This window comes from Acanthaster planci, linkage group LG03 (genome assembly GCF_054643075.1).
Source record: "Acanthaster planci isolate LZ-2023a linkage group LG03, COTS_SCS, whole genome shotgun sequence".
Lineage (NCBI taxonomy): Eukaryota > Metazoa > Echinodermata > Asteroidea > Valvatida > Acanthasteridae > Acanthaster > Acanthaster planci.
In genome coordinates, this window is record NC_141779.1 from 7,139,732 (window position 1) to 7,166,788 (window position 27,057).

At 41.7% G+C, this 27,057-nt stretch overlaps 1 protein-coding gene across 17 annotated transcripts in view; it reads right to left on the reverse strand.

Annotated features, from left to right (window-relative positions):
- Positions 1–27,057, reverse strand: part of LOC110989511 (uncharacterized) — a 322,817-nt gene that overhangs the window by 228,160 nt on the left and 67,600 nt on the right. For all 17 annotated transcript variants that reach the window (XR_015424849.1, XR_015424847.1, XR_015424845.1 and 14 more), the window contains one exon: positions 15,466–15,569. Coding sequence is in view for 9 of the 17 variants with exons in the window: in XM_087134889.1 (XP_086991015.1) it covers positions 15,466–15,569 (104 nt within the window). In the remaining 8 variants the exon portion in view is untranslated. The remainder of the gene's footprint in view (positions 1–15,465; positions 15,570–27,057) is intronic.

The window sequence follows — 27,057 nt, forward strand, 5'->3', positions numbered from 1 at the left end:
AATATAATGTCAATGAAAATGTCCATGAAAGTAAATGTTTAAAGTGTCAATTAGTGGACGGTATGGTACTCCTTGAAGCAGGGGGCGACGCAGAGGGGCTGGTGGCACGTGTCGCACTCGAAGTGTGTCTTCTTTCGCAGACCACGGGAAGCGCAGAGGACACACCGCCAGTAGCGGAAGTCGCCATAGCTGGTCTTCTCAAAGTCCACGGGGTCGGCCGACAAAGCGGGAGTTGGTGACTGGTGGAGTATTGTGCTGAGGGTGGTACTCGGGCAAGAGCTCGTCGATCAGCAGCTCACAGACAAGACTCAAGCGGTAGTCAAGGAAGGACCAACGGCCAGGTACACGGCGTAGCTGTTCACCAGCATCAAGTCGAGCAGGTAGAAGAGCTTCTTGTACCACTTGAGGGACTTACGAGTAGCTCGATGATTTGCTGCTAGTTGGTCGCTCTTGTCAACTCCCCCCATCAGGGCGTATTCGATGACACAGGTCGGTTTCTGCTTTTCCTGCCCTGTCCTGCCTTGCTTGCCAGTGCCATGGATGTCTGCCATATGCATGGAGGAGAGCATACGGATGTTGCGCTTGTCTCGCCACACCATGGCCAGGAGAGAACCGCTGACACCCAGGTCGGCCGACCGGAATGCTGTTTCGCCCCGCTTCAGCTTGACGGACTGCAGGTCTTTCGGCATCCCTCTTCTGTTTGCCATGACGGTGCCGACGACATTGAACTTCTGGTTGTGAAGTCGTCGAAACAAATCGGGACTGCTGAAGGCCTGGTCGAGGGCAAGGTTGTAGCCCTTGCCACTTAGGTCATTCACCAGGTCCATCACCACTTGTGTAGTTGCTGGGAGTTTTCCTTTGTTTACTTAGTTTACTTTGGCCGGTGTAGATTTTGAAGTTGTAGCAGTACCCGGCGGCACTCCCGGTGCTCTGGCACAATTTGTACATCTTGATACCGAAGTGGGCCCTCTTTCTGGGGTTGTAGGTAGCGAAGCAGAGACGCCCGTAAAACTTCAGCAGGGAGTCGTCGACAGAAATGTCCCGTTGAGGAACATAGACAGTGGCAAACTTCTGAGCAAGATGGTCGACGACTGGGCGCACTTTGAAGAGGCGGTCGGTGCAGTCATCTGGCATGGCGGTGTTATCATTGAAGTGCAGGGACTGCAGGATGGCCAGGCAGCTTTCAGCAGCTCGTACATTTATTCCAGGCTTTTATAAGTTCGGTCACCCCGGCTATAAAATAAAGTCCCAATTCTCCGGCCCCAGCAACCCATTATTGCCTCGGACCAATTTATTTACCGCCAATGATGGCTCAAACTTTTTAACTGACAGCCCCATACTTTTTAAGAAACGCCTAGCAACTTTTTTTTTATAGTAAAGTTCCGATTTCGGAGTCCCCGGCCACGAATATAAGACTCCCCCTTATTTGTATAATTATAAATATGTATTGCCACTCTAAAAAAACATAATTCTTAGATAATATCTAACGTAACAATAATTGACTTGCACATCTCAGATTTTCCTTGTACAAAATGAAGAAAGAGAGTGCAGGACCACTGTCCATGACATCTGTTGCACTATGCTGGACATTTTGGCGCAAAAACTGAATTTTCCTTTTTGTAACTGTGACTAGAAAGTTGTACTCTATGATAAACCCTCCGAAACCACTCTTCCCTTCAATTGGCCATGTGAGAACTGTAAGTTAAGGGTCTGGTGTTGTCTGAACTGACGCCACGCAGAATCTGCAAGATCCAGGCCGTCTATTTTTTTGCTCTCGTGAATGACAGGAAGCGTGTTTGGTTGCAATTCGGGTCGTCAAGTTAACATTGTTTTTTCTCTGCTGCACCGAGTCTCCGTCCACCAAGCCTACCTCTATTCGGGGCGTGTCATCTTGGCAGGCCGGCCATGATTCACTGATTTTCAGTGCGTGTCAGGCATTTTGCCTGTTCTGCTCTGGTGAGTCCCGTTGAGTAGGCACGCAGAATTAGGTGCCAAGTGACCTGGTTTCGTATTGTTTGCTCTCCTTATCCTGTGTGTATATAACATTCCTTTTCCTTTTGTTATCACCGAAGTGTTACCATCTCTGGTGTGCTCAGGCTAGCAGTGTGTAGCCTGTGTATTTGTATAGCATTACTTGCGAAAGTGTCGCCATTACTATTCCTAATTAGCATTTGGTAGTAGTCGTTTCACTAGGCTAGCAGTTGTAGCCCATATTTACCTGTTACTTTTAGTGTTGGATTTTGGCTTTTTTTGTTTTGTCTGTCAGCAGTTGTGACAGACGCCCTTTATTTATCCAAGGAATTCCTTTTGTTCTTCTTCGTTGATTTCAACGACAGTATATCATTATGGTTGATGTTTCCCATAAAGATTAGGTTACTGAGGTACAGTTTCTGGAGCCAACAACCCCCAGATCTTTGTTTCAGAAGCTCTCTGGAGTTGGCATTACGGCTGCAGACCACCTGGCAGCCGTCCAACCATTGCCTGGTAACAAATTTGATATTGTATTTAAGTCGGAGGCCCTGTGCAGACAGATGCACCCTCAAGTGAGCAGTATAGATGGGTGCATGGTCACCCGATTTAACGATATTGTCATTATCACGATACATTATATTAGCATGTGTATTCATGACAGCATTGTTCGCAGTATTTTGAGTGAGTTTGGAGAGGTGATTGCCGGTCGATTTATGACTTACGGGGACAACCCCACAGTGTTCAATGGTACAAGGCAGTATAAAATGAAATTGTCCATGCCTATTCCTACGGTTCTTCGTATCGGGGACCGAAATGCATGGGTCTCGTATCCAGGTCAAATTTGCAGGTGTGCCCGTTGTGGAGAACAGGGACACTATGCCAGAGACTGTACTAACACTAAATGTTTTAAATGTCTTCAGATTGGCCACGTTGCGGGTGACTGCCCTAATCAAGTCATTTGCACAATTTGCAGGATGGAGGGCCATAGTTTCCACTATTGCCCTAAATCTTTTGCTAAAGCAGTACAACCAGACAGAGCTTGGAGTTCGGTTTCAAGCAACCCCTCCACTTCATCAGGTGATCAGGTAGCCATTGCTCCTGATGCCAGCTCGAAAGAGAAAGGGTTAAAGGAATTGCCAGCTGGGAAGTGTCTCAAATGTAAACAGAGTGCTGGTCCTTTTCATCCTAGTATCTGTTGTTTTTCTTGTAAACTGCCTCTTTCCTTTTCCAAGCCTTTTTCCATTCTAGAGTGTGCAGCATGCAAGGGTGTTAACGGTCAGCCATCGCTGGTGTGCCATCGGGATAGTTGCAAGTCTGTTCAGGCACCTGAATCTAATGACAGTTTTCGGGTGGTGAGGAGAAGAAAGAGAGCTGCAAAAAGATCTAGTTCTCCCCCCGTCCAGTCATCTACTAAGAAGGCAATGCCGATGCCCTCGTCGACTGGAGGCGGTGGAGAGATAGCTCCCACTGCAGCGGATATTTTTGGTTCCGATTTAGATAGTGTCTCCTCTATGGATTCTTGTCCCGCGAGAGACCCGGTAAGGACTCATTCTTCTTCTTGCACTTCTGCTTCTGACCTTTCTTCTTCCGAGAATTCAGGAGATGAGTCTACTTTCGACAGGGATTCCACCTCTGATGATGAAGCGGCCGGTATAGATTCCAGGGTCCAAAAGAAAGTTCGGCAGCACTTGATGGCTCTGGACCTTCCCGGTTTTTCCGAACCGGTAAGATGTCGGGCTGTTCAGTGCCCTTTCACTACGTCTGCGTGGTCGGGTCTTTCCCGGCATGTAAGTAATATCCATAAAGACGAGTCCCTTTCACAGATTAGATGTCCATGGTGTAATTTCATCGCTTACTACCCAGACAGGTGGTGCCGTCATATCGGCAGAAAACACTTTTCCCTTGCTCTCTGGGAAAAACTGACTTCTTTTTGGAGTTCTTGTAATTTTTCTTGATCCTCCTAAAACCTTTCTTTCCTTATGGCATTTCTCCAGGGTTATTTCCTTTTTCATTTCATGATTTCATTTCTTACTCTCAATGTTAATGGTATGTTGGACTGTAACAAACGTCAGCATGTTTTTAATCTTTGCCATAATTATGATATTTGTTTTTTGCAGGAATGCCACATCTTTCTCCCTTCGCAATTGGAGTTGTGGAAAGGGGAAATTTTGGCCAGTTTTGGCTCTTCCTTTTCCTGTGGTTCAATTCTTCTTTTTAAACCTCATAACAGTTTTCAATTTCTCATTTTCAGACAGATTCGCAAGGTAGAATTGTCTGCTGTTCTCTCGATGGCCCAGGTTGGTGTGCTAAACTCATCGGCGTATACGCGCCGAACAACCCTCTCCATAGGAGGAATTTTTTTCTTAACTTTTCTCACTGGTAGTGGACCTTTTATTTTAGCAGGTGATTTCAACTGTGTCTTAAATTCTTCTCTAGACAGGATAGGAACCTCAACGCTCTCCTGCGACATTGGTTCCCAAGAACTCCAACATTTATGTGACGACATGTCACTTATTGATCCTTGGCGAGTCTCTCACCCTAATCTTCATGAGTACACCTGGAGAAATGCCTCTAATTCTTTTTGCAGTAGGTTGGACCGTTTTTATATTTCTAATTGTCTTTCTTGTTCTTCTGCTGTTCATTTGCCTGTTTTCTTTTCTGACCATGACATGACGGTGCGGTCCTTAATTTAAGGCCCGCATCTGTTCCTGAAAGAGGCAGAGGTTTCTGGAAATGTAATACTTCCACTCTTTCCGCTCCCATTTTTCAATCTGATTTTAAATCCGCTTATGTAGGACGGAGGACTTTAAAGGATGGCTTCGATAACCTTCTCGAATGGTGGGAGGATGTGAAACTTCGTTCTAAGAAATTGATTATTTCTCACTCTTGTCGTCTCTCCAAAATTCAGGATAGGAAAAAACAAAACCTTTTGTCTTCCCTAGACCATATCACTTCGCAATCTCCTTATTGATTATCATGCTATTAAACAGCAGCTCTCTGAGCTCGAAGACTTCCTTGCAGAAGGTGCAAAAGTGCGTGCCCGGGTTCAACATTTAAACAACGGGGAGCATCCATCTAGTCTTTTTTTTAGATCTGAATATAATCATAAAAAAACTTCCTCCATTTCTGCAGTGCAACGGCCAGATGGAACTATTGCTTCTTCGCCCCAGGAAATTCTGGGTGTTTATAAAAACTTTTACGCGTCTCTCTTTTCTTCAGATAGCACTGTTGATAGTTTTCAATCCTTTTTTATCAACCAGATTTCTAGTTTTCTTTCTGAGGGGAGTGCAGAAAGTCTTGAAGAGACTCTTTCTCTTCCTGAACTGGATTCTGCTCTTCACGGTATGCAGAATGGTAAGTCCTCTGGCAGCGACGGTCTGCCTAAGGAATTTTATCACACTTTTTGGGACCTTCTTGGTCCTGACCTTCTTGGTGTTTTTAACTGTGCTTTTAATTTACAGGTTTTATCCGACTCGCAAAGGTCTGGAATTATCACTCTCTTGGATAAGTCAGGTGATGGCACCTTACCTCAGAATAAAAGGCCCATTTCTTTGCTGAATGTTGATTATAAACTGCTCGCGAAAGCATTATGTAATTGTCTTTCTTCTGTGTTGCCTTCTATTATTAGTCCTTTCCAAACTTGTGGTGTTAAAGGTAGATCCATTCATGATAATGCATGCCTTCTTCGTGACCTTGTTTTTTATGCCGAGGAGAGACATTTAAATTCACTTTTTATCTCTCTCGATCAACAGAAGGCTTTTGATCGTGTTGATTGGAATTTTCTTTTCAGAGTTTTTGTAAAATTTGGATTTGGGCCTAATTATGTCAAATGGCTCTGCATTTTATATAAAGACATTTCTAGTCAAGTTCTGGTCAATGGCTTTCTTTCTGATCCTTTTCCTCTACAGAAAGATGTCCGGCAGGGATATCCGTTGTCGCCCCTCCTTTAAGTCATTTTCATTGAGCCCTTTGCGGCGGCTGTTCGCAATGATGAAGACATTCAAGGAATCTTCATCCCCGGTAGCAATAACATCCAGTGTAAAATTGTGCAGTATGTAGATGATACTACTTGTATTGTACATAATGCTACTTCGGTTATTAAACTTTTTAACATTATTGGTAGTTTTCAAGGTGCTAGTGGTTCTAGACTTAAAGTCAATAAATCCAAAGGCTTTGTTTTAGGTGATTTTAATGAACGATTGTGCGACCTTTGTCCTATATTGTGGACAAGGGAGCCAATCAACATCAACGGTTTCTGGATAGGCAAAGGCAACATGTCCACGAGAAACTGGGAGAACCGGTTAAATAAACTCCGCCCCTGTGTTGAGAGTTGGAAGCGTCGTTCCCTCTCTCTTTTCGGCAAAGTTTCAGTTATCAATACTGTCTTCCTTTCTCGCCTTTTCTATGTTTCTCCTGTTTATCCTCTGCCGGTCTCCATTGAAAAGAAAATTAACAAGATCATTTTTCCATTTTTGTGGTCAGGTAAAACAGAACTGGTTCGCCGAGCCACTGTCTGCCAGCCAACAGAACGCGGTGGCCTTGGTGTCACCAGCGTGAGGTTGAAATTGGACGCCATTTATTTTCTTCAAACGCCTGTGTTCCTTTTTTCGTGCTAACACCACACCTTGGGTTTTTTCGCGCTTTCTGGTGTTCTCTTTCCCTCCGTGGCATTTTTCCACCTGTGTTTTCTTCACATCTTCGTCCTCATTCCTTTTCTGTTCCACCTTTCTGTTCTACCTTATGTTCTGTAATCCGTTCTTTACCTAATCTACGTTCAATCAACTGGAACAGCGTTACGGTACACAATGTGTATAATCTTCTAGTTAATCAAATTCCAGCTATTCTGCCTCGCTCAGATGTTTTCTTTTCTGTTCCGCAGTTTTCCCTTTTAGTAAATAGCCACCTCGACCACTCCCTGGAGATTTCAATTGGTGAATTCCATGGAAGGCTGTCAAAACAGCTCAGCGACTGTCCTTGTGGGGCATCGGCCATGGCAAATGTCCAAGACTCAATTGCAGCTGCACTGAATCACTTCTTCACTTGCTGTGGACCTGTTCTTTTGTTTCTTTGTTGTGGGACTGGGCTACCTATGTAGGAGTTTGTGTTTTCGGTCCCACTTTTACTATTTATCCTTCACTCATTTTCATTGCAGATGGTCTTAACCCTATGGATATCAACCACAGGTTTATTTGGTTTGTTATTTTGACATTAAAATGGCATATTTGGAAATCTCGTTGTCAAGCTATGTACGACGGTACTCATGTTGACCTGGTTTCCGTTCTACGTATTTCAAGGCGTTTTTTAAAACAGCGTGTTGAGGCGGATTTTTGCAGACTAGATAGAGATCTGTTTTTTAGACGATGGAGTAAGTCGGGCAATATCATTCCTGTCCGCAACAACCGGGTTTTAGTGAACTTGTAGTGGATTTCTATTTTAGGGGCCTTTTGCCCCTTTGTCGTAGTTTTTGGTGCTAAGTCCGTCAGGGTCAAAATTGTTCGCTTTTTCCCCTCGGGTTAAGGATTTAGGGGCCTGTCCTCTGGAAAGGTCGAAACATCACCGATGCTGTGGGGTCCTTTAGGGAATCCCTGCAGCGGGACAGGCCTAACCCCATACTGCGGTTTGGGGGACAGACTTAGTGCTTTTCTTTATTATTTTTTTTTGCTCTGAGTATATGTGACTTGCTTTTCTCTGTCGATTTTCATCTAGGAGGCTTTGCTGTCTTTTAATTCTATTTTTTTGAGGCTCTTGTTGCCATTTGTGGGATTTTAGATAGTTTTTTGTCGTTTTGTGACTGGTTTTAGTGTAGGTTCCAAAGTCAGGCAGGGGGAGTCGTACTCCCACGAAAACTGTGGTCTGGCGTGGCCAGCCTAACTGGGGACTTCTTGTCCCAAAATAAAAAAAACGGTCTGGTGTTGTCATTGACTTCATCACCCGTTGTGTTTCGGGTTCACGACTTAATACGTCCCCACGTAGATCAGGTGTCAGCCATATTTTTTTAAGCAAACAAAGAGTAGAATCCATGCAAAATTAACAACATTTGAAATTTCCATAATGTCGTTATGAAAAAAAGCGATATATCACTATTGGACAAAATACGATGTCAACGGTGACTTACATCAGTATATGATATGAATATTTTACCCAACCGAATTTAACGGAATATTCAAAATTTAATAATAAATCACTTGATGACGCCATCATGACGTAACTATTAACGTATTATCTTCGACTTACGGGGTATACTTGGTGTAACTTTGATGACAATCAAATATTGCTAAGTTACCAAAATAGTGCCTGGAAAACGTGTACAAAATCAATGGGCTGAAATAAATATTGAAAATCAATAATAAATCACTTGATGACGTCATCATGAGGTAAATATTTACGTATTATCTTCACTTTATGGTGAGTGCTTGGTGTAACTTTGATAACAATCAAATATTGCTGAGTTTTCAAAATAGTGCCTCGAAAACGTGTACAAAGTCAATGGGCTGAAATAAATATTAAAAATCAATAATAAATCACTTGATGATGTCATCATGACGTCATTGTTCTAGGCACATCTTTTAACTAAGGTCCTTCAGTGATGTAAGTTTGATGAAGATCCGAAGTTGCAAACGGACCAAAGTCAATGGTGGAAGAAACGTGCACAAAGTAAATGGACTTTTGGTCAGAAGAGGAAGAAAAAACAAAACAAAAAGAAAAATTGTGAAAAAGCCCCAAAAAAGAAAAAAAAAATTTTACGAAAACACAAGCTGTTTCGGCAGCTTGCCGAAGCAGCTTAAAAAAAGAAAAACAAAAGCTGTTCCGGCTCTTGCCAAAACAACTTAAAAGAAAAAAAAATAAACGAAAATTTTAACAAAAACAAAAGCTGTTCCGACTCTTGCAGAAACAGCTAAAACAAAAAAATAACGGTGTTTAAGAATTTTTTGTTTGTTACCTTTATCTTTTTGGAAAACAGATCAAACTATCTGTAAGGGAAAATGTGTTTGAAATTCTCACAGCGATTCCCAGGCAAAGCACTGGTAAAACACAACAAAAGTGTGAAGTGAAAAATGTGTACGAACCCTATAAATCAAACTGAAACTTTAACCTCTTGTCACGTGGCTCCTGATGATGTCACCATGAAGATTTCATTTTGACAGCCCAAGGGTTGTTGGACTACCTATGCTTTCAATACAAAGTTACTCAGATGTATGAGTGCGCCAGTCTTTGATGTTAGAAGAAACGTGCACAAAACCTATGGAGAAAAACTGTAGCTTTAAAGTAATGTCACATGATTTGTGTTAATATTGAAAACAAATTCTGAAATATTATTTGATATTTGGACTTTTGGGTATATTTGTTATTGAACAATGATGGGAAAAATCACGATTTTTCTTTCATTCCCATAGTAATTCTCAGCAGAAGTTCAGGACTACCCTCATTAAGATCAATAATATTGCATAGTAAAAAAACATGTACAAAACCTATGGGGAAAACTGCAGCTTTAATCTCATGTCACGTGACCCCTGATGATGAAATTTTGACGATTTTTCTTTGGGATCCTCTCTTCATGAGGGACTTCAAGTGTACATTGAAGGAAATAATTCAGATTGACCAAAGTGCCGAGGACAGGCTGATGAAAAACGTATACAAAACCTATGGGGGAAGATTAAATATCCAAAAATCAATTGCAGGCTTGAAAACGTATACAAAGTCAATGGGCTGAAATAAATATTGAAAAATCAATACATCACTTGATGACGTCATCATGACGTCATTTACTTAAAATAATTCTTGTACTGGGTCTTTGTTGGCTATCACTTTGATAACGATCAAACACAACAAAGGTTTCAAAATTGTGCCTTGAAAATGTGTACAAAGTATATGGGCTAAAATAAATATTGAGAATTCAACACTAAATCACATGATGACATCATCATGACATCATTTCTGTAGAATAATTCTTGCATAAGGGTCTTTGTTGGCTATCACTTTGATAGCGATCAAACATTGCAAAGGTTGAAAATAGTGCCTTGAAATCGTGTACAAAGTCAATGGAAAAAAAATTAAATATTCAAAATTCAAAAAGAAATCCTGTGATGATGTCATCATCACAAATTTCTTCTAGGACCATCCTTGGATGATTGTGCAAAGGTCTGCCAAGTTTGAAGTTCATCAGATTTAGTAAACTGCCAAAGTTGACAAGTGGAGGAAAACGTGTAGAAACCCTATGAGGAAAAGTCTGAAAAAGGAAAAGAATAAAAAACTAAAGAGAAGTGTTTGTAAACAAGTACAAACACAGAGCTGTTTCGGGACTGTTTTACCAACAAAATAAGTATTAGCAAATGTGACGAAAAAAACTAGCATTAAGAAACTATGAGAGAGTAAAAATGACAAAATCAAGACTACATTTTATCCTGGCACTTGCTGCAAACAGAATGTTGCGGAGGGCACGGTTGATTTCATATGGGTTTGTATACATTTAAAGGAATATTTATGTATTCCAAATTTAACAATACATCACGTGATGACGTCATCATGACGTAAATATTTTAGAATTATCTTCGATGTATAGTTAGTGCTTGCTGTAAGTTTGACGATAATCAACAATTACTAAGGTACGAAAATAGTTCCTAAAAAACGAGTACAATGTCAAGAGGCTGAAATTAATATTGAAAAATTAATAATAAATCACATGATGACATCATCAAGACGTCATACATTTGGAAGTGTCTTTGCATAAGGGTCTTTGTTGGCTGTAACTTTGATGTTGATCAAAGCTCTCAAACGAACCCAAATGCTGGCTTGAAAACGTGTACAAAGTCAAGGGGCTGAAATAAATATTGAAAAAACAAGAGTAAATCATATGATGACGTCATCATGACGTCATTTATTTAGAATAATATCTGTATCAAGGTCTTTGTTGGCTGTCATTTTGAAAACGATCAAATACATCCGAAAGGGTTCAAAATTGTGCCTTGAAACGTGTACAAAGTTAATGGGCAAAAAACCTCATTTGGAGAAACACTGCTCCTTTAATTTCGTGTCACGTGATTTGCGCTTAAACTGAACAATTTTTATGAAATATTACTTCATATTCGGACTCTTAGGCATATTTCAAATAAAATAACAGATAGTAAAGTACCCGATTTCTCCTTCATTCTGATAGTAATCTTGCGCCGAAGTTAAAGACTACTGTAGAAAAACGTGTACAAAACCTAAGGGGAAAAATTAAATATTCAAAAATGAATATAAAATAAGGTGGTGAAGTCATCATGACGTCATCCCTTTGCAATAAATCTTGCATCGGGGTCTTTGTTGGCTATCACTTTGGGAACGATCAAACACTGCAAAGGTACCAAAATTGTGGCTCAAAAACATGTACAAAGTCAATAGGCTAGAAACACGTGTGCAGGAAACTGCTCCTTTACTTTCATGTCACGTGATTTTGTCTAAACTGGGAAAAACTTATGACATATCATTTTATATTTGCACACTTGGGTATATTTGGGATCGAACGGATGGAAAATTTAGTCTGATTTCTTCTTCATTCTGGTAGTAATTCTCGGTTGAAGTTGAGGACTGCCCACGCATTATGCGGGACAATGTGTGTACAAACCCTATGTTGTGCAACAACGCCATCCATGGTTCAATATGGGACAGTTTGTTGAAAATTGAAAGCCCAGGCAGGTGTCACCGTAATTCTGCAATAGCGCCCTCATAGCCTGATGTAGGACAGTCCGAAAACTGTGTGCAATCTGTGTACAAAGTCTATGGGAAAAATTTATTCTTAAAAAATCAATAATAAATAAAACTACTTAAGCTATCACTGTGAATTTCTTCTAGGACCGTCCTTGGATGATGGCTCAAAGGTCTGTCAAGTTTGAAGTCGATCAGATTTAGTAAACTGCCAAAGTCGACTGGTGGAAGGAATTGAGTTGAAGAAGAAAAAAAAAATAATCAGACAAACAATAACTGCCGAAACAGCTAAAAAATTAGAAAAACAATACTAATTTGGCAAAGTTGCAGAAACAGCTAAAAAAATCTAGATAGAAGTGTTTGTAAACAAGTACAAACACAGAACTGTTTCGGGACTGTTTCACCAACAAAATAAGTATTGGCAATTGTGATGAAAAAAAAACTGAAACTACGTCCCCACACAGATCATCAGGTGTCTTGCCCCTTTTTTAATCAACGGAAAAGTAGAATCCAGACAAAATTAATAACATATGACATTTCGATAATGTCCGTTATGAACAAACCAATTGTTTATGACGTCTTCACTAAATGAGATCAATATTTGCCTAAAACACTTCCTCTCCAAGATATAAGCAGGGTTTCAACCCAGCACTAACACCGACAGGTTCATTCTGTTGAAAAAAAATTAATGGCTTTTACCACTTGTAAACAACAAGCCTACTTCCAGTTTAAACCGAAAGGAAGGGTCATGTTATTTGACGTACACGAGACGAATTCAAGACCACATTTTATCCTGGCCCTTGCTGCAAACAGAATGTTGCGGGGGGCCATGATTGATTTTATCTGGATTTTTATATATTTAACGGAATATTAAAATATTAAAATTTAATAATAAATCATGTGATAATGTCATCATGACGTAAATATTTTAGAATTATCTTCATTGTATAGTTAGTGCTTGCTGAAAATTTGGTGATGATTAACGATTACTAAGGTACGAATATAGTGCCTCGAAAACGTGTACAAACTCAATGAAATGAAATACACATTGAAAAATCAATAATAAATCACATAATGACGTCATCAAGACGTCATACATTTGGACGTATCTTTGCAACAGGGTCTTTGTTGGCTGTAACTTTGAAGTTGATCAAAGCTCTCAACCTAACCCAAATGCTGGCTTGAAAACGTGCACAATTCAATGGGCTGAAATAAATATTGAAAAATCAAAAGTAAATCACATGATGACGCCATCATGACTCATTTACTTATGATAATTTTTGTATCACAGTCTTTGTTGGCTGTCACTTTGCCAACCATAAAACATCGGAAAGGTTTCAAAATTGTACCTTGAAAACGTGTACAAAGCCAATGGGCAAAAAAACTCATTTGCGGAAACGTTGCTCCTTTGAGTTCATGTCACGTGATTTGCGCTTAAACTGAACACTTTTTACGAAATATTACTTCATATTGGGACTCTTAGGCATATTTCAGATAAAATAACACGTGTAAAGCACCCGATTTCTCTTTCATTCTTATAGTAATCTTGTGCCAAAGTTAAAGACTACTTGTTCATTTGTGTTAAGTAGAAAAACGTGTACAAAACCTATGAGGAAAAATTAAATATTCAAAAATGAATACAAAATAAGGTGATTATGCCATCATGATGTCATCCCTTTGCAATAAATCTTGCCCCAGGGTCTTTGTTGGCTATCACTTTGGGAACGATCAAACATTGCAAAGTTACCACAATTGTGGCTCAAATACGTGTACAAAGTCAATTGGCTAGAAACATGTGTGCAAGAAAACTGCTCCTTTCTTTTCATGTCATGTGATTTTTGTCTAAACTGGAAAAACCTTATGAAATGTTATAAAAGATATGAATTGGTATGATTTCTCTTTCATTCTGCCAGTAATTCTCAGTCGAAGTTGAGGACTGCTTACACATTATGCTGGACAATGTGTGTACAAACACATTAATTCAGTTTAGGTTAATTTAGATGTATATTCTTATGGTTACGCATAACATTTATTTTTTTTAGCCCTTATCTTTGTGCATTTATTTTAAAATTCACATTTAGCCACTTTACTTTCGGTTAAACCTCAGTTTTCCATCTTTGTCTATTATTAAACATTTTAAAAACAACTTGAGCAATCACAATTCATGTACAATTTTGCAAAACAGATTGTTTAGAAACTTACGTATGATACTTCGCAGATGAATGACATGATATTCCAAATGTATGTATTTTCCAAACAAAAGAATTTTCTTTGGTGACTGAGAAATTTCGAAGAGTAAGCATGTCCTTCCAAGGTTGTAAACGTAATCTTCATTTGAAGACAGTAAAGTGTAGTTCTCAAATCAGTCACTCGAGAAACTTACTTGTTGGTGGGGTAAAAGGTCCCCAGTTCTGTACAGTCATATCGATGCCTTTGCTAACTTAAATGTAGCATATTTCCGCAACAAACGTATAGATATAAATCATTTGGACCGTACGACAGTGAGTGTACCATGTCATACACTGATGGTGTCGACTGCAAGTCTATGTGTTACTTTGTGTAAAGCATGTACTGTGCCTGTGAATGAAAAATAGTTGTGCACCCAGCCAAATGTGTTAGCAGCACTATCAACGTGTTGGAAAGATGACTCTGTTACAGAATGCATCTGCAAAGGGGCATTAATAGAGACAATGGAGGAACATTTCTGAGATCTATAACAGCAACACTGCTTGGTTCTCATTGTGGACCTCTTAATGGACTTAGAATGGGAAGAACCGATTAGAAAAAGAGGAGTACACAAACACTGTATAATCAGAACATCAAGCTTGACAAATGTTACTCCAATAACTGGGGTTGAGGTGTGAGATACCAGCAAAAAGGGAGTCTATCAAGGGCTGTGTGTTGCAAGTATCACTCCAACTTAACCACCTGAAAGGCATCAAAACATCAATAAAAGAACTCAAAGGGAGAACCCAATAACAGTTGAAGATATATGAAAAAATACATGTAAAGAATACAATGGTAAAGATTGATAAAGAGCAGATCACAGAAATGAGAAATGGGATAACTTGAGGAGAAATCCAATGAGAAAAGAGGGCGTGTCGGTGGTTGGGCTGCAAGGTACAACATTTGCAACCCATCCACTGTAAATGTTGGCAAATGGTTTGAGATAATCACATGTTGTAATGTTCAAGGTGTAAGACCAATGCAGTGGAATAAAGAAATATTTAGCTCTCCTTGACAAGAGTAATGTAAACATGTTTCACTTGAACAAAAACTGGCCAAAATGAAAATGTATTTGAAAAAGGCTAGCCTGTCTGTCATGGCTGGCTGGCAAGACATTTGGGACGAGTTGTGGGGACAAACATTCATCCCCATAATGACTCTATACCACAATAACTATCACTGAATAAGTGAGTAGTCCCTAAGACTACAGTAAAAGTACATTATACATGTACATGAACATGTATGGTACCTGTATGTGTACACATACTGTACACACATTTCTCTAACTTTAACCACAATGACCTCCGGACCCAAAAATGGTACATTCCAGACCCCCCAAGACCAACTTCCAGGACATTTAAAGTTTCTAGTTAATTTTTTCATGCCTAATCCTAACGTTACTCAAGTTTACATCTACATGCACACCCAGGATGACAAGGCAGAGACAGCATTCCTCTGTTGACTACTTGCGAAGCATAGAAAGATCTCATGATTAGTGATCAAGTCACTGGCTAAAAACCTTCCTTCCCCATTTGGTGGTCCCAAATGATAACAGCTTAAAAATACTCTACCTACAAAACTTACTCAGTGACTGATGTGTTATTTTTCTTGGCTGCAAAATGAAGGGGTGTCCAATGGTTGAGACTACAACATGTATTTGGATCTGCACCCAGGATACATATCAGAGCCTGCAAATAGACCAAAAAGTACGCGAAGGACTTAACCAGAGAGGATTAAATTGAAGTAATACATTTACATAGTTTGAAATGGGATTCATAAATAAATCAAATATTGCTTGGGTTGTTTGAAACAGCTGGGTTTAAATCCTTTTCCTGTTTCGTATGACTTTTGACTCATACAGGTCCATGACAAATTGACAATGACTGGCCTAGTCATCGTTATGCATGTGTAGGCACAGTAAAATCTCAATAAGTCGAAGCTCAGGGGAATGGATGAAGAGTTCAAGTTATCCGACGTTCGAGTTATCAAAAGTTACGCGCTTCAGTGCACATGCAACCTTACTGGCTTACGGCAGTTGGCCTGCAAGCTGAGTCGAACACAAAGTGGATTTTAGGCTATCCCTACTGTGCAAGTTTTCTTCAAACATCATCATTAAACATGTTTTTATGTGGTACATTAATAACCAATAAACCAATAAAGTAATCTACCGGTGCCTGTGTCTACGTTTTGAGAATTCATTCATTTGCTTTGCTTGATCGGGCTGTTACTGCATAACACAGCACGCGGGCCAGTCGGTCAGGGTTTCTGGGCTGGGTCACGTGATACATGTACAGAGTGCTTGAGGGTGCATCATACATGCCTGATTTATTTTATGGTTGCGGTTGATGCCCACCTAGTGCTTGTCGACATGACAATGGCAGCCCATGTGAACATGCTCGGCTCATCAAAGAAAAGCCATGAGCGTGACAGTAATGACTCATAATGAAGGCAAGCGTTCTTTCATCACTTTTTATTCATCATTTTTCAGTGATTTTTCAAATTTGCCTGCCAAAACTTCCAGATAAGTGGTATTGATGTTTCGAGTTACAGTGGGTATATTGTACATAAAGGGCCTATTCTTTTGTCAGGAATACAGAAAGACGTTGAGGTAAACAAAGTTTTGACTTAACGGGCTTCGACTTATCAAGGTTTTACTGTATGTACTTGTATGTGTACACTGTTGTAAAACACAACAACGGGTCCAAATTTCCAGAGTTGTAGATTTGAGTCACTTGCCTTAACCACTTCGGACCGGGGCATTTTTCAACGTTGAGGATGCTGGGCCGGCATGACTATCATTTTTTCTGTTTCCAAAATCCTTCAACAATTCATCATTCCATTTAACAGTCGTTTATAGCCGAACGGAGTAATCTTCAGGCACTACTCTAAGTTGACAGGTGACCTTCATTGACACCCGAATATTTCAGCCAGGCCTGCAGCCTTGTAAACAGAGCCCAGATTGTGCGGTGTCACACAGCTGTCTTTTGTTCACGAACCTGGCTCAGTGCACTGCTGACCTCTTTTCAATAGGGGCCAGATTAGCATGCAGCGGTGCTGTGTGGCTCATCGCTGCGGTGGTGGAGAGCTTTTGTCCCCGGTGGTAATCCGCTTGCTCTAAATACCCCAAACCCTGGTATACGGTTTCAAAATAATGCTGGATTATCACCACTTTTGAGGGCGAAAAATTCCGGTCATGCCCAGCAGCCTGGTCTTTTGTTCGGAGTACGGTCTTTTGTTACAGGGCCCTGTTTCCTTTGTCCGAGTTCGGAGACCCCGGCCACACATATAAACCATATGGCTCCGATCCCGGAGTCCCCGGCTGGTAGTGGTTAAAGTCAAGTCTGACTTTAGTGACTACTTTTGTGATTCGTGACTTGTAACTATCAGTTTAGACTTGTTACTTGACTCGGACTTGCAAAAATGAGTTGGACTTGCACATTATGACTTGTTACCAACGCAAGTCAGAAAAGTATTCAATCAAACCCAATACAGTTTTGAACTTGGCGTATCAGCTTCCACCTTGCGTTCTTAAAATAGCCATTGTGTGACTTTGCTTGGCAAGGCCATGTCTGAATCACTTGGCTGTTGTAGTCTTGCACATTTCTTTGGCAGTGGTTGCATTTGTTCATTGTTTTCCTCCAACCTTCCAGGGGACCCAATCAACAGCTTCATTTAAGCCATAAGCCTGTATCTCACTGGGTGGCAACAGATTGCGACTAGTTGGAGACACAAAATCGTAAGAAAATCTGCAAATCTAGTGTCAATTTTCACTTGGACTCACACTGATTTGGTACTTACGATACATCTGCATAAGTCGCATGAATGTCACACAAGCTCCTGGCAAATTTCTGCCAGAGTATGCCTGGAGTTGATGTGCCGTTTGCATGAAGCTTTATATATGGCCGGGTCATGTGAGTCATATGACCTAACAGTAATTGCAAACAAATTGCAACACCATTATGAAACTGCGAATAAACTGCAATATTCGCACGACATTCGTGCAACATTGGTGCGAATGTCATGCAACTTTTTCTGAAGCAATAATAGTCACAAACTGTCTTATGTTGCACTTTGTTCACAATTTTTTCTCAATTAATTCACAATTTTGTCGCGCTCCCAGTGGTACCAGGGCAGTTTGCGCCTGTCTCATGATCGGAATGTCAAATTCCCATTTTTGTCTTCAACCAGTCACGATTTTCTTCTATAGGTCACCAACCCCTAAATAACCCCCAATATAAAGTTGTCTCATATTTCTTGCACTTTCTGACTAATGGAAACTAAATTGAGAAGGGTTTGAGACGATTTTTTGGAACTTTTTCAAAATTCCCACGACAAGAAAGTGAGGCCGTGTGACTCAACAGGGAAATTGAGAACCCCTGTGAATGTTTCAAGACATTTTGAAAACTCTTTCAGGAATGCCGTTCACAGTTTGTTGCCCACAGTTGCAGCCCAGTGAGATATGGGTTTTATATTTAATTATTCGTATCAGTTCATGATGTCACTCAGCCTAAAATTGAGACCAAAAATGGCATCCAACCTCGCAGGCCAAAAATTTCTCTGTGAAATGCTTCATGTAGTTGGTTGTAACATGCTTTCAAGGCACACTAACAGGATTAGTTTTATAAGCACTACCCATATTCCTGTGCCATATTCAGTGTCGGTCGGGTCTACTAGAGAATACCTACCCAAACAGTCACTACATATATATTTCCAATGTGCCCATCATTATTTGCTGAAAAGGTTTGATCATCCGAGGAGCACCCTGACCTCCCACAATCTGACAATGCAACGTGGCCCCGCCGCCATGTTTGTCCCTTTCAAAGCCACTAAGAATGTCAGAGTCAAAGTGGGGAGAACGGGCGGGTGAGGACTGCTTGGGTTGGCATTCTCTAGTAGATCTGACCGACACTGCAGTGGAGGAGGAGTCTACTGTTCTCCACCTACCCAAACAGTCATTACATATGCAGAATTGCACTAGTCTAGGTGGGGGTTGGCAACGACACATGTAATGCCAAGAATGCACATTCAAATATAAAGAAGGAAGAATGTATAAATTTAAGAAATAGTAAATGAACTTTGTGATGACTTCTTGTATGTCCGTCCTACTGGAGTACTGTTTGACCTTTGCACTCGGTGCATTGTGGCAGCCATTTGCGGTGTCACTCTGCGTCCCTAAAGTAGCAGGAGGTAGAGGGAGACTTCCAACATGCAGCTTTGCAGATGTCTGGAATGGAAACAACTCAAGAGGAAGACTATGACGTAGACACTGTTCTCACATCATGAACCCTGATGCAGTGTTGACTGCCAGATTGGATTAGCAAATCTAATGGCCGAAGCTGTCCAGCGGGCAATAGTGACTGATGTCGCTGGACGGTGTGGTGTCATGATAAAAGACGGGGTTATCATCCCTCTCATATTAATGTTTTATTCAGATATCACCTCAGGACATGAACAGGGCAACAAAGTTTATCCACATCGTCTTCAGGATGTAAGGAGATGGAGGGTGCCGAGATATCAGAAGGATCGAGTGAGAGAGTCTGACCCTTCGTCAGGAAGCCAATCGAAGGAATGAGGAGAACACCACATGGCTCCCAATGTAGACAACCTTCAGCAATGGGGAAAGCCTGTAGTTTGCTGCCTCCTCTGGAGGTAACCATTGTCAGGAGAAAGGCCAACCTGACATTGGTGTGCATAAGGGAGGCATGATTTAGGGCTTGAGGAAGGGCTGGAAAGCATCTAAAAAAACCAGCTTAGGTCTCATGAACAGACCAATTTCCCAACAAGGGGACACTGGATTAACATACCATGCAGAAAGTGATGGAGTGCCATGCTGCTTAATGGAGACAGTTAAATCAACTTAAAACCCAACGTATATGTTAACTAGGGCTGAACTGTCGATATGAGTTGTAGATAGTTGCAGCTCCGAGTGAAAGAAGTACAAAAGGAAATCTGTTACAGTACTCAGAGGAGTATTAGCTGGAGCCAAAGTCTGACCATCGCAGCACATGATGATATGCTAAATTCTGTTGTCATAAATTGAACAGGTTTGCGGATGACATCCCCGTCAACCATGGCCGATGCTTCACTAGAAAATCCGATTGAACTAAAACAAGATTGCTAGACAATATTCAAACAATTAGAACTGATCAGTGGGAGCCAGGTGAAAAAAATCCCCAACCTTGGATAGCAAAGGATGTCCGGTCTGGCCGGGAGGATAATCGGATGGCATCCCCCACGATTCTGTGTATGACCCGCGTTTGACCCCAGGCCACAGTGAATGAATAGTCATGAATATTCTTGTCATACGTATGCGAAAGCTGATGATATTTCCAGATATGTTCCGAAGTTTCTTGTGAGGAGTTTTCTCATAAGATTAACATCTTGATGTTCAGTTCAAGTTTGTGGGATCATCAAGTTCCCGTACTTGCGACGGTCATCATGCCCTCGCCGTTTCATCTTGAGCCCGGTGATTCTTATTAGACGTGGTCTTCATCCCAATAACAGCTTATTTTTACACCACCAAGGACTGAACTGTTTTTTGCCATCTGTGGAGTCCAGCGCACTTCACTGGTAGTGCCTTACCTTCTCGCCCATAGGAACACCTTTTTTACAAGGGATATTCCTTATCATTGTGAAATAGTTCCATCAACATTTTCTTTGTCACTATTTTCTAAGTGTAACATTCTCATTAAATCATATACTTGTTTATTTGTTCCTTGTATCAGTGTGATCTTGTTTGATTTCTTTATTGCATCAGAGAAAATTCAAGCTTTGGAATAATTAAGTAGTTTGGAGTTTTTCGGATCGTAACAGTGATCAGGAGTATCTGACAGTGATCTTGTTCTATCTTGGAGAGGACCAGCGGAATTAACGAAATAGACAAAAAGGCATACTGAGCATGCCCATCAAATCAGACTGTAGGGCATCTGTGGCTCACACACAGAAAGAGAGAAACTCATGTGCAGAATACCGTGAGTAGAGTGTTGTATGGAGAAGCCAAGAGGTCAATGTGAGGCTCCTCTATCATTCTGAAGAGAGTGCATCCACCACTACGTTGTCCAACCCTGCCATGTGGATTGTCTGCACGATCCCTTGTCCTTTCCTCCTTTTCTTTCAGTCTTTATAGATCACGGCGTTCCTAACAGATGCATAAGTTGTCTTTAGTGGCAGTGTAAAAGTGTAAAGGGTGTTCAAAATGTTCATGTTAAATTTGAAGGTAAGCTTTGTCCCTTGCTCAGTGTGGCTGTCAGCACCCCAGTTTGACAGAAGACTTTGATAATTCTGAGCTTCAACCTTAAGATTCAGAGGGTCAAGGCCACTTGGCCTCGAAGGCTCCCATAAACTAAAGGGCACCAAGGCCATTTTGGAACTTTTACTTTACTAGTTGGTGACTTTAAAAGACTTTCCTTCAATTTTAACTTTCAACCTGCAATTTTCATTGTTTCTGTGCACATGCTTAGCAGTTAGTAGTAGTAGCTTAGCAGTGACACTGCTTTAATTGTAACAAGTAAAAACATCTAATACTTTGCTAACTTTTGATTTACAATTTGGTGTTGTGTCATTACTTTTCATCATGCCATAAAAGTAACACTGTACGTGTTTCGAAAATCAATGTAAATATCACAAACTCACAAAACATCACCTTAAAAATCTGAGTCAGCTTCAAATTCATCCTCGTCATCTTCCTGTTGCTTCTCATGTTCTGTGCTACTCACTCCATCTTACTTGGGGAGTGATTCTGCACCCGGTGACTTAACTCATCAGATTCGCTCAGCATTTCATTATGCCCTGTAGAGGTCCGTTGACACAATACCTTTGAGTTGGATTGTCTGGACCTGATACAGCAACTCACCCAATACCTTTGAGTTGGGTCGTCTGGACCTGATACAGCTACTCCACCATCTCACCCAATACCTTTGAGTTGGGTCGTCTGGACCTGATACAGCTACTCCACCATCTCACCCAATACCTTTGAATTGGGTCATCTGGACCTGATACAGCTACTCCACCATCTCACCCAATACCTTTGAGTTGGGTCGTCTGGACCTGATACAGCTACTCCACCATCTCACCCAATACCTTTGAGTTGGGTCGTCTGGAGCTGATACAGCTACTCCACCATCTCACCCAATACCTTTGAGTTGGGTCGTCTGGAGCTGATACAGCTACTCCACCATCTCATCCAATACCTTTGAGTGGGGTCGTCTGGACCTGATACAGCTACTCCACCATCTCACCCAATACCTTTGAGTTGGGTCGTCTGGACCTGATACAGCTACTCCACCATCTCACCCAATACCTTTGAGTTGGGTTGTCTGGACCTGATACGGCAACTCCACCATCTGGAAACCACTGGCTGTGCGTCCACCTGTACAGGCTCTGGACTCTCTGTTGACATACGTAAGAGGGTATCTGTGATGTTAAAGTCCAAGACGTAATCTCCAACAACCTAGAATTTGTTTGATAGCAGAGAACTGCCTTTTCACTTGTGCAGATGCAATTGGGAACACCAGAAGAACCCTAAACGCATGCAGAAAGTTGGGGAATTTGCTTTTGAGTAGCATTTTGTGCCACAGATCAACTGATCTGAGAGGGGTGTGGTTTTGTTAACCACTTCGGGCCGGGGCATTTTTCAACTTTGAGGATGCTGGGCCGTTTTCAAAATCCTTCAACAATTCATCATTCCATTTAACAGTCATTTATAGCCGCACGGAGTAATCTTCAGGCACTACTCTAAGTTGACAGGTGACCTTCATTGACACCCGAATATTTCAGCCAGGCCTGCAGCCTTGTAAACAGAGCCCAGATTGTGCGGTGTTATACAACTGGAAACAACACGAACCTGGCTCAGTGCACTGCTGACCTCTTTTCAATAGGGGCCAGATTAGCATGCAGCGGTGCTGTGTGGCTCATCGCTGCGGTGGTGGAGAGCTTTTGTCCTCGGTGGTAATCCACTTGCTCTAAATACCCCAAACCCTGGTATACGGTTTCAAAATAACGCTGGATTATCACCACTTTTGAGAGTGAAAAATGCCGGTCATGCCCAGCAGCCTGGTCTTTTGTTCGGAGTATGGTCTTTTGTTACAGGGCCCTGTTTCCTTTGTCCGAGTTCGGAGACCCCGCCACACATATAAACCATACGGCTCCGATTTCGGAGTCCCCGGCTGGTAGTGGTTAAGCTTGATTTTCATCCATTTAGCATTGATGTCTTGAAGCTGGCATCCATGCTTAATCATCACTTCTTTGATAAGGCAGGTCAAATTTTTCACATGTTTATTTCCATATTCACGGAATTTATTCCTGTCGGAGCTTGGTAGGAAGTTAGTTGAATCGAGGATATCGATGGCCACCAAAACTTCATCCTCTGCAAAAGATCGCAATCGAGAGTCAACATTGCTGATGATATATATCATTGATGGTAGCTCTAGACACCTTGTTGAATGCTTCCACCATGAATGTACCGAAAGTCCATTTGTCATCCTGTGTAACCTCTTCTTGTACTGCACTTGTCAATCTCCCAGGCTTTGTCCGGTAAGGTGAGACTCTATTTCATGCCTGGGAGCCCCATAGCAAGAGTAGCTGAAGGCAGAGGCTCAAGACGTAGGGCGGTCGGTTGACTGGCACGGGTGTGGTTGGTGTCTTGCTCTGGAAGGGAAGCTGACACAGAACCGAGAACCTGGAATATGTCATAGGGGTGAGGACGCTGATGGAATCAGTGTCATCTTCTACCAAGGACATGATCACGTGCTTGGACTGAAGCAAGGCCATATGTTATCATCAGAGCCAAGGTGCCCCATAGATTGACAGATGGCAAGGCGGAGGACCATCAAGCTGGAGCACACTCTAATGCGCAGCAAATTCTGGCTAGAGACTAGAATATCTCCACGCATGAACGATCAAGTAATATGGAAAAACTGGCCTTGAAGGTTCCAGTCATGCTGTGTGTCATTTGACATCATGCTGATGTCCTCCTCTGGAAGGAGCGGCTGATGGCAGGCCAAGCACTTGAACCATGTCTCGCTGAATAAGATGGGGGTGTCCTTCGGAGGGGGTGGGGTCGCTGACAGAATCACTGTCATTGTTATCCGAAGACGTGGCCAGTTGCTAAGGTTGAGACAAGGCTGTGTTGTAGTGTGAGCCGTGGACAGTCTTGTGTGTTCTGGTGGGGACTGCCAGGCTGATGTGCACCCCAAAAAGTTCTGTGTTCTCCACTGTCATGCGGGAATGCAGAACAGGTGGAGGGTGGTGGGTCCATGGATGGCAGATCCGGGTCTGGAGCAGTAGAAGCTGGTGGGGGTTTGTCGCTCAGGCACTGGACAAGGGAGGACAGAGTTTTGTCAATAGACTGGAATACTGCCATCAATGGCTCAGGTGGAGATTCCTGTCGTTTCGAGTGGCTTCTCTTGAAGAAATTGATGAAGAACTCTTGCTCTTGAGTTTCCAGGGTGAGGGTGAGCCGGCATCTGAGGAAGCCGGAAGCGCCTGAGGCCACCTGGGCGGGCAGTCTTGAGGTTGGCTGGCTTAAGTTGAACCATTGTCAGTCAATGAACCAGCCGAAGTAAGGTCAGGATTGCCAGAAATACCAAGCTGAAAGCCAGAGCCACAAATAGGCTGCGGAGGTCGAAAGCCTCGGCAACGTAGCAGTCTGTGGGCTCCATAGCCACACAGGTTTTTCTGAGCCTTGAGCAATTGATGGGCTGATTCATCACTCTCTCAGGTGACAGGTGGAGACGCATGGGGCTGACTGGTCACTCAGATGGCTCAGTTGACTGTTGGAGAGCAGAGAGGTAGAATTGTAATGAGTCAGGAATTAACCCCGAGAAGGGGAATCCCTGCTCCCACTTCTGTCAGCATCTTGTTGAGTGAGAGATGAGTGAGAAAAAGCCCTGCTAGGGCATTCTTGCTCGCAGTTAAGGCCAGAGTCCTCGTCTGAGCCACTTAGAATACGGAATGCCCACTCATGCGGCGTGGCCTTTGCCCTCATTCTGGTAAGTTGGGGGCATCTGTGGTCACCCATAGGTCCAATCTGCCATTTCAGTCAGCTCTGAGCTCGACTGATGAGTCAAGAAAAAAGCACAGATAGGGCATTCCTGCCGCATATTCCTGCCAACAGGATAGAAAGCGCCCCCTCAAGTGGCTAGGCCTTTATCCACAAATGGCTGCTTAAATAAGGGAGTGCTTGCTCTAGTGGTTGGGCCGTTATGCTTGAAAGAACTGCCCAAAATACATTCCATTCTCTCATGCAGCTAGGGTTTTATGGGTTAACATATGAACCACCCGCTCAAGTGGCTAGGCCTATCGGGACTGCAGGGTTGACCACACCTCGTGACACAGACGGTACAACCTGCACAATGCACATACAAAAAACCCAGATAAAACAACACCAAAATACCAGAAAATAAACACTCTTACTAACAAAATTAAAAGCACACAAGGTGATATATGTTTTGTAATTTATTCAGGATGATCAGGTTGACACAGAACTAACCCTTTAAAGAGAAAAAATTGTTTGGTAGGCAATGGCTCCTAATAGGGGAAAAATCTAGGCGCCTGCACTTTTACGAAAGTTAAGTAATCACGTGCACTAATATTTATTTCATTTCATTTCATTTATTTTGCAGGATTAAAACACAGAAAATTTACACAATTTACAAATTTAAAAGATACAAAATACACACTTAAAAATATATATTTAGTTAAGAATCTACACCAAAAAACAAAAACACAAACACAAAATACAGTAACAAACAAACTTAGAAACAACAGCACAAGCAACAACACCACATCCACACAAACGCAAAACACATGTAACACCCCTGCAGGACTGCAAAAAAGCAAACTTAATTGCCATCGAGTTGCTCTCCTGCAGCTACAAAAAGACCCCAAAACAAACCAAAACTAAAACCAAAACCACAACCAACAAACAAACAACCCAACAACCCTCAAAAAACAAACACAGGGTAGTAGTTAATCTCCGTCTCACTTAAGGGAGCACCTACCCTGACTACAAATAGCACATGCACAGGTACTAGAAGACAACAAAACAACAGAAGCAATAACATCAAAATCAAAACAAAGATGTTAAACAATAAAGGCCCAAGAACAGATCCCTGTGGCACACCAGAATGCACTGCAGCCCAAGTAGAAACTGAATCCCCAGAAATCTATTTTTAAGATAAGACCTAAACCAGTTCAACATCAGTCCACAAATGCCATACTTATGTAACTTATGTAAAAGAACTTGGTGATTGACACGGTCAAAGGCCTTTGACCAATCCAAAAATATAGCATCAATACAAGGTGGTTTAGAAACATCAATAGCATTAGCCCAACCACGATACAGGGTCGTTAATTGTGTAACACATGAGCACTTGGGCAAGAATCCATGTTGACAAGGTGAAATTATCCCCCCTATGTACATTTGATTAACAAGACATTTAGAAATTATCCTTTCAAGAATTTTCCCAACAACATAACACAGTGAAATAGGCCGGTAATTGGACATAGCATGAGCATCACCTGATTTAAACAATGGAACCACATTCGCCAATTTCTACTCTTGAAAACTGAACCAGTAGCAAGGGACAAATTAAAAAGTTGGCAAATGGTTGAGCCAAACTATCATGAGTCAATTTAAGCAGCATAGGAGAAACACAGTCAGGCCCAGTAGATTTATACATATATGAACGTACATACACACATGTGATATAAATATCCTGTGTTTACATCATCCATGCCATTGGATCATGACCCGGCCCGGCACACATACACCACAAAACAAGCATACGCATGTATATACATGTACATGTACACGAGCGCCGATGAGGTCAATCCATGAAATTGGGGTTATCTCGGTCACCAAGGGGTTCAGCCACAGACGTTAGGACGTCCATAGTTTCAGCATGTCGTGGGACACCCTGCTGCATGAATCGTGATATTTCCTACACTCCAGTGACACCCTTTAATTCTGTTGTGAGCTCCAAATCAGGCTTCATTACGTTGAAGCAAAGAATAAAGCCAAAGCCGTGGTTTATAAAATGGCCCTGGTGTCCGTATACAGTGCATCAACAGTGTGTGTTTAGATCCTGAACCAACCAACCTGTGTGTGATCGCGACATATGTACATGTACAGGGTAAGCATCAAATTCGCGATACAATTTGCACTGCCATTTCTGC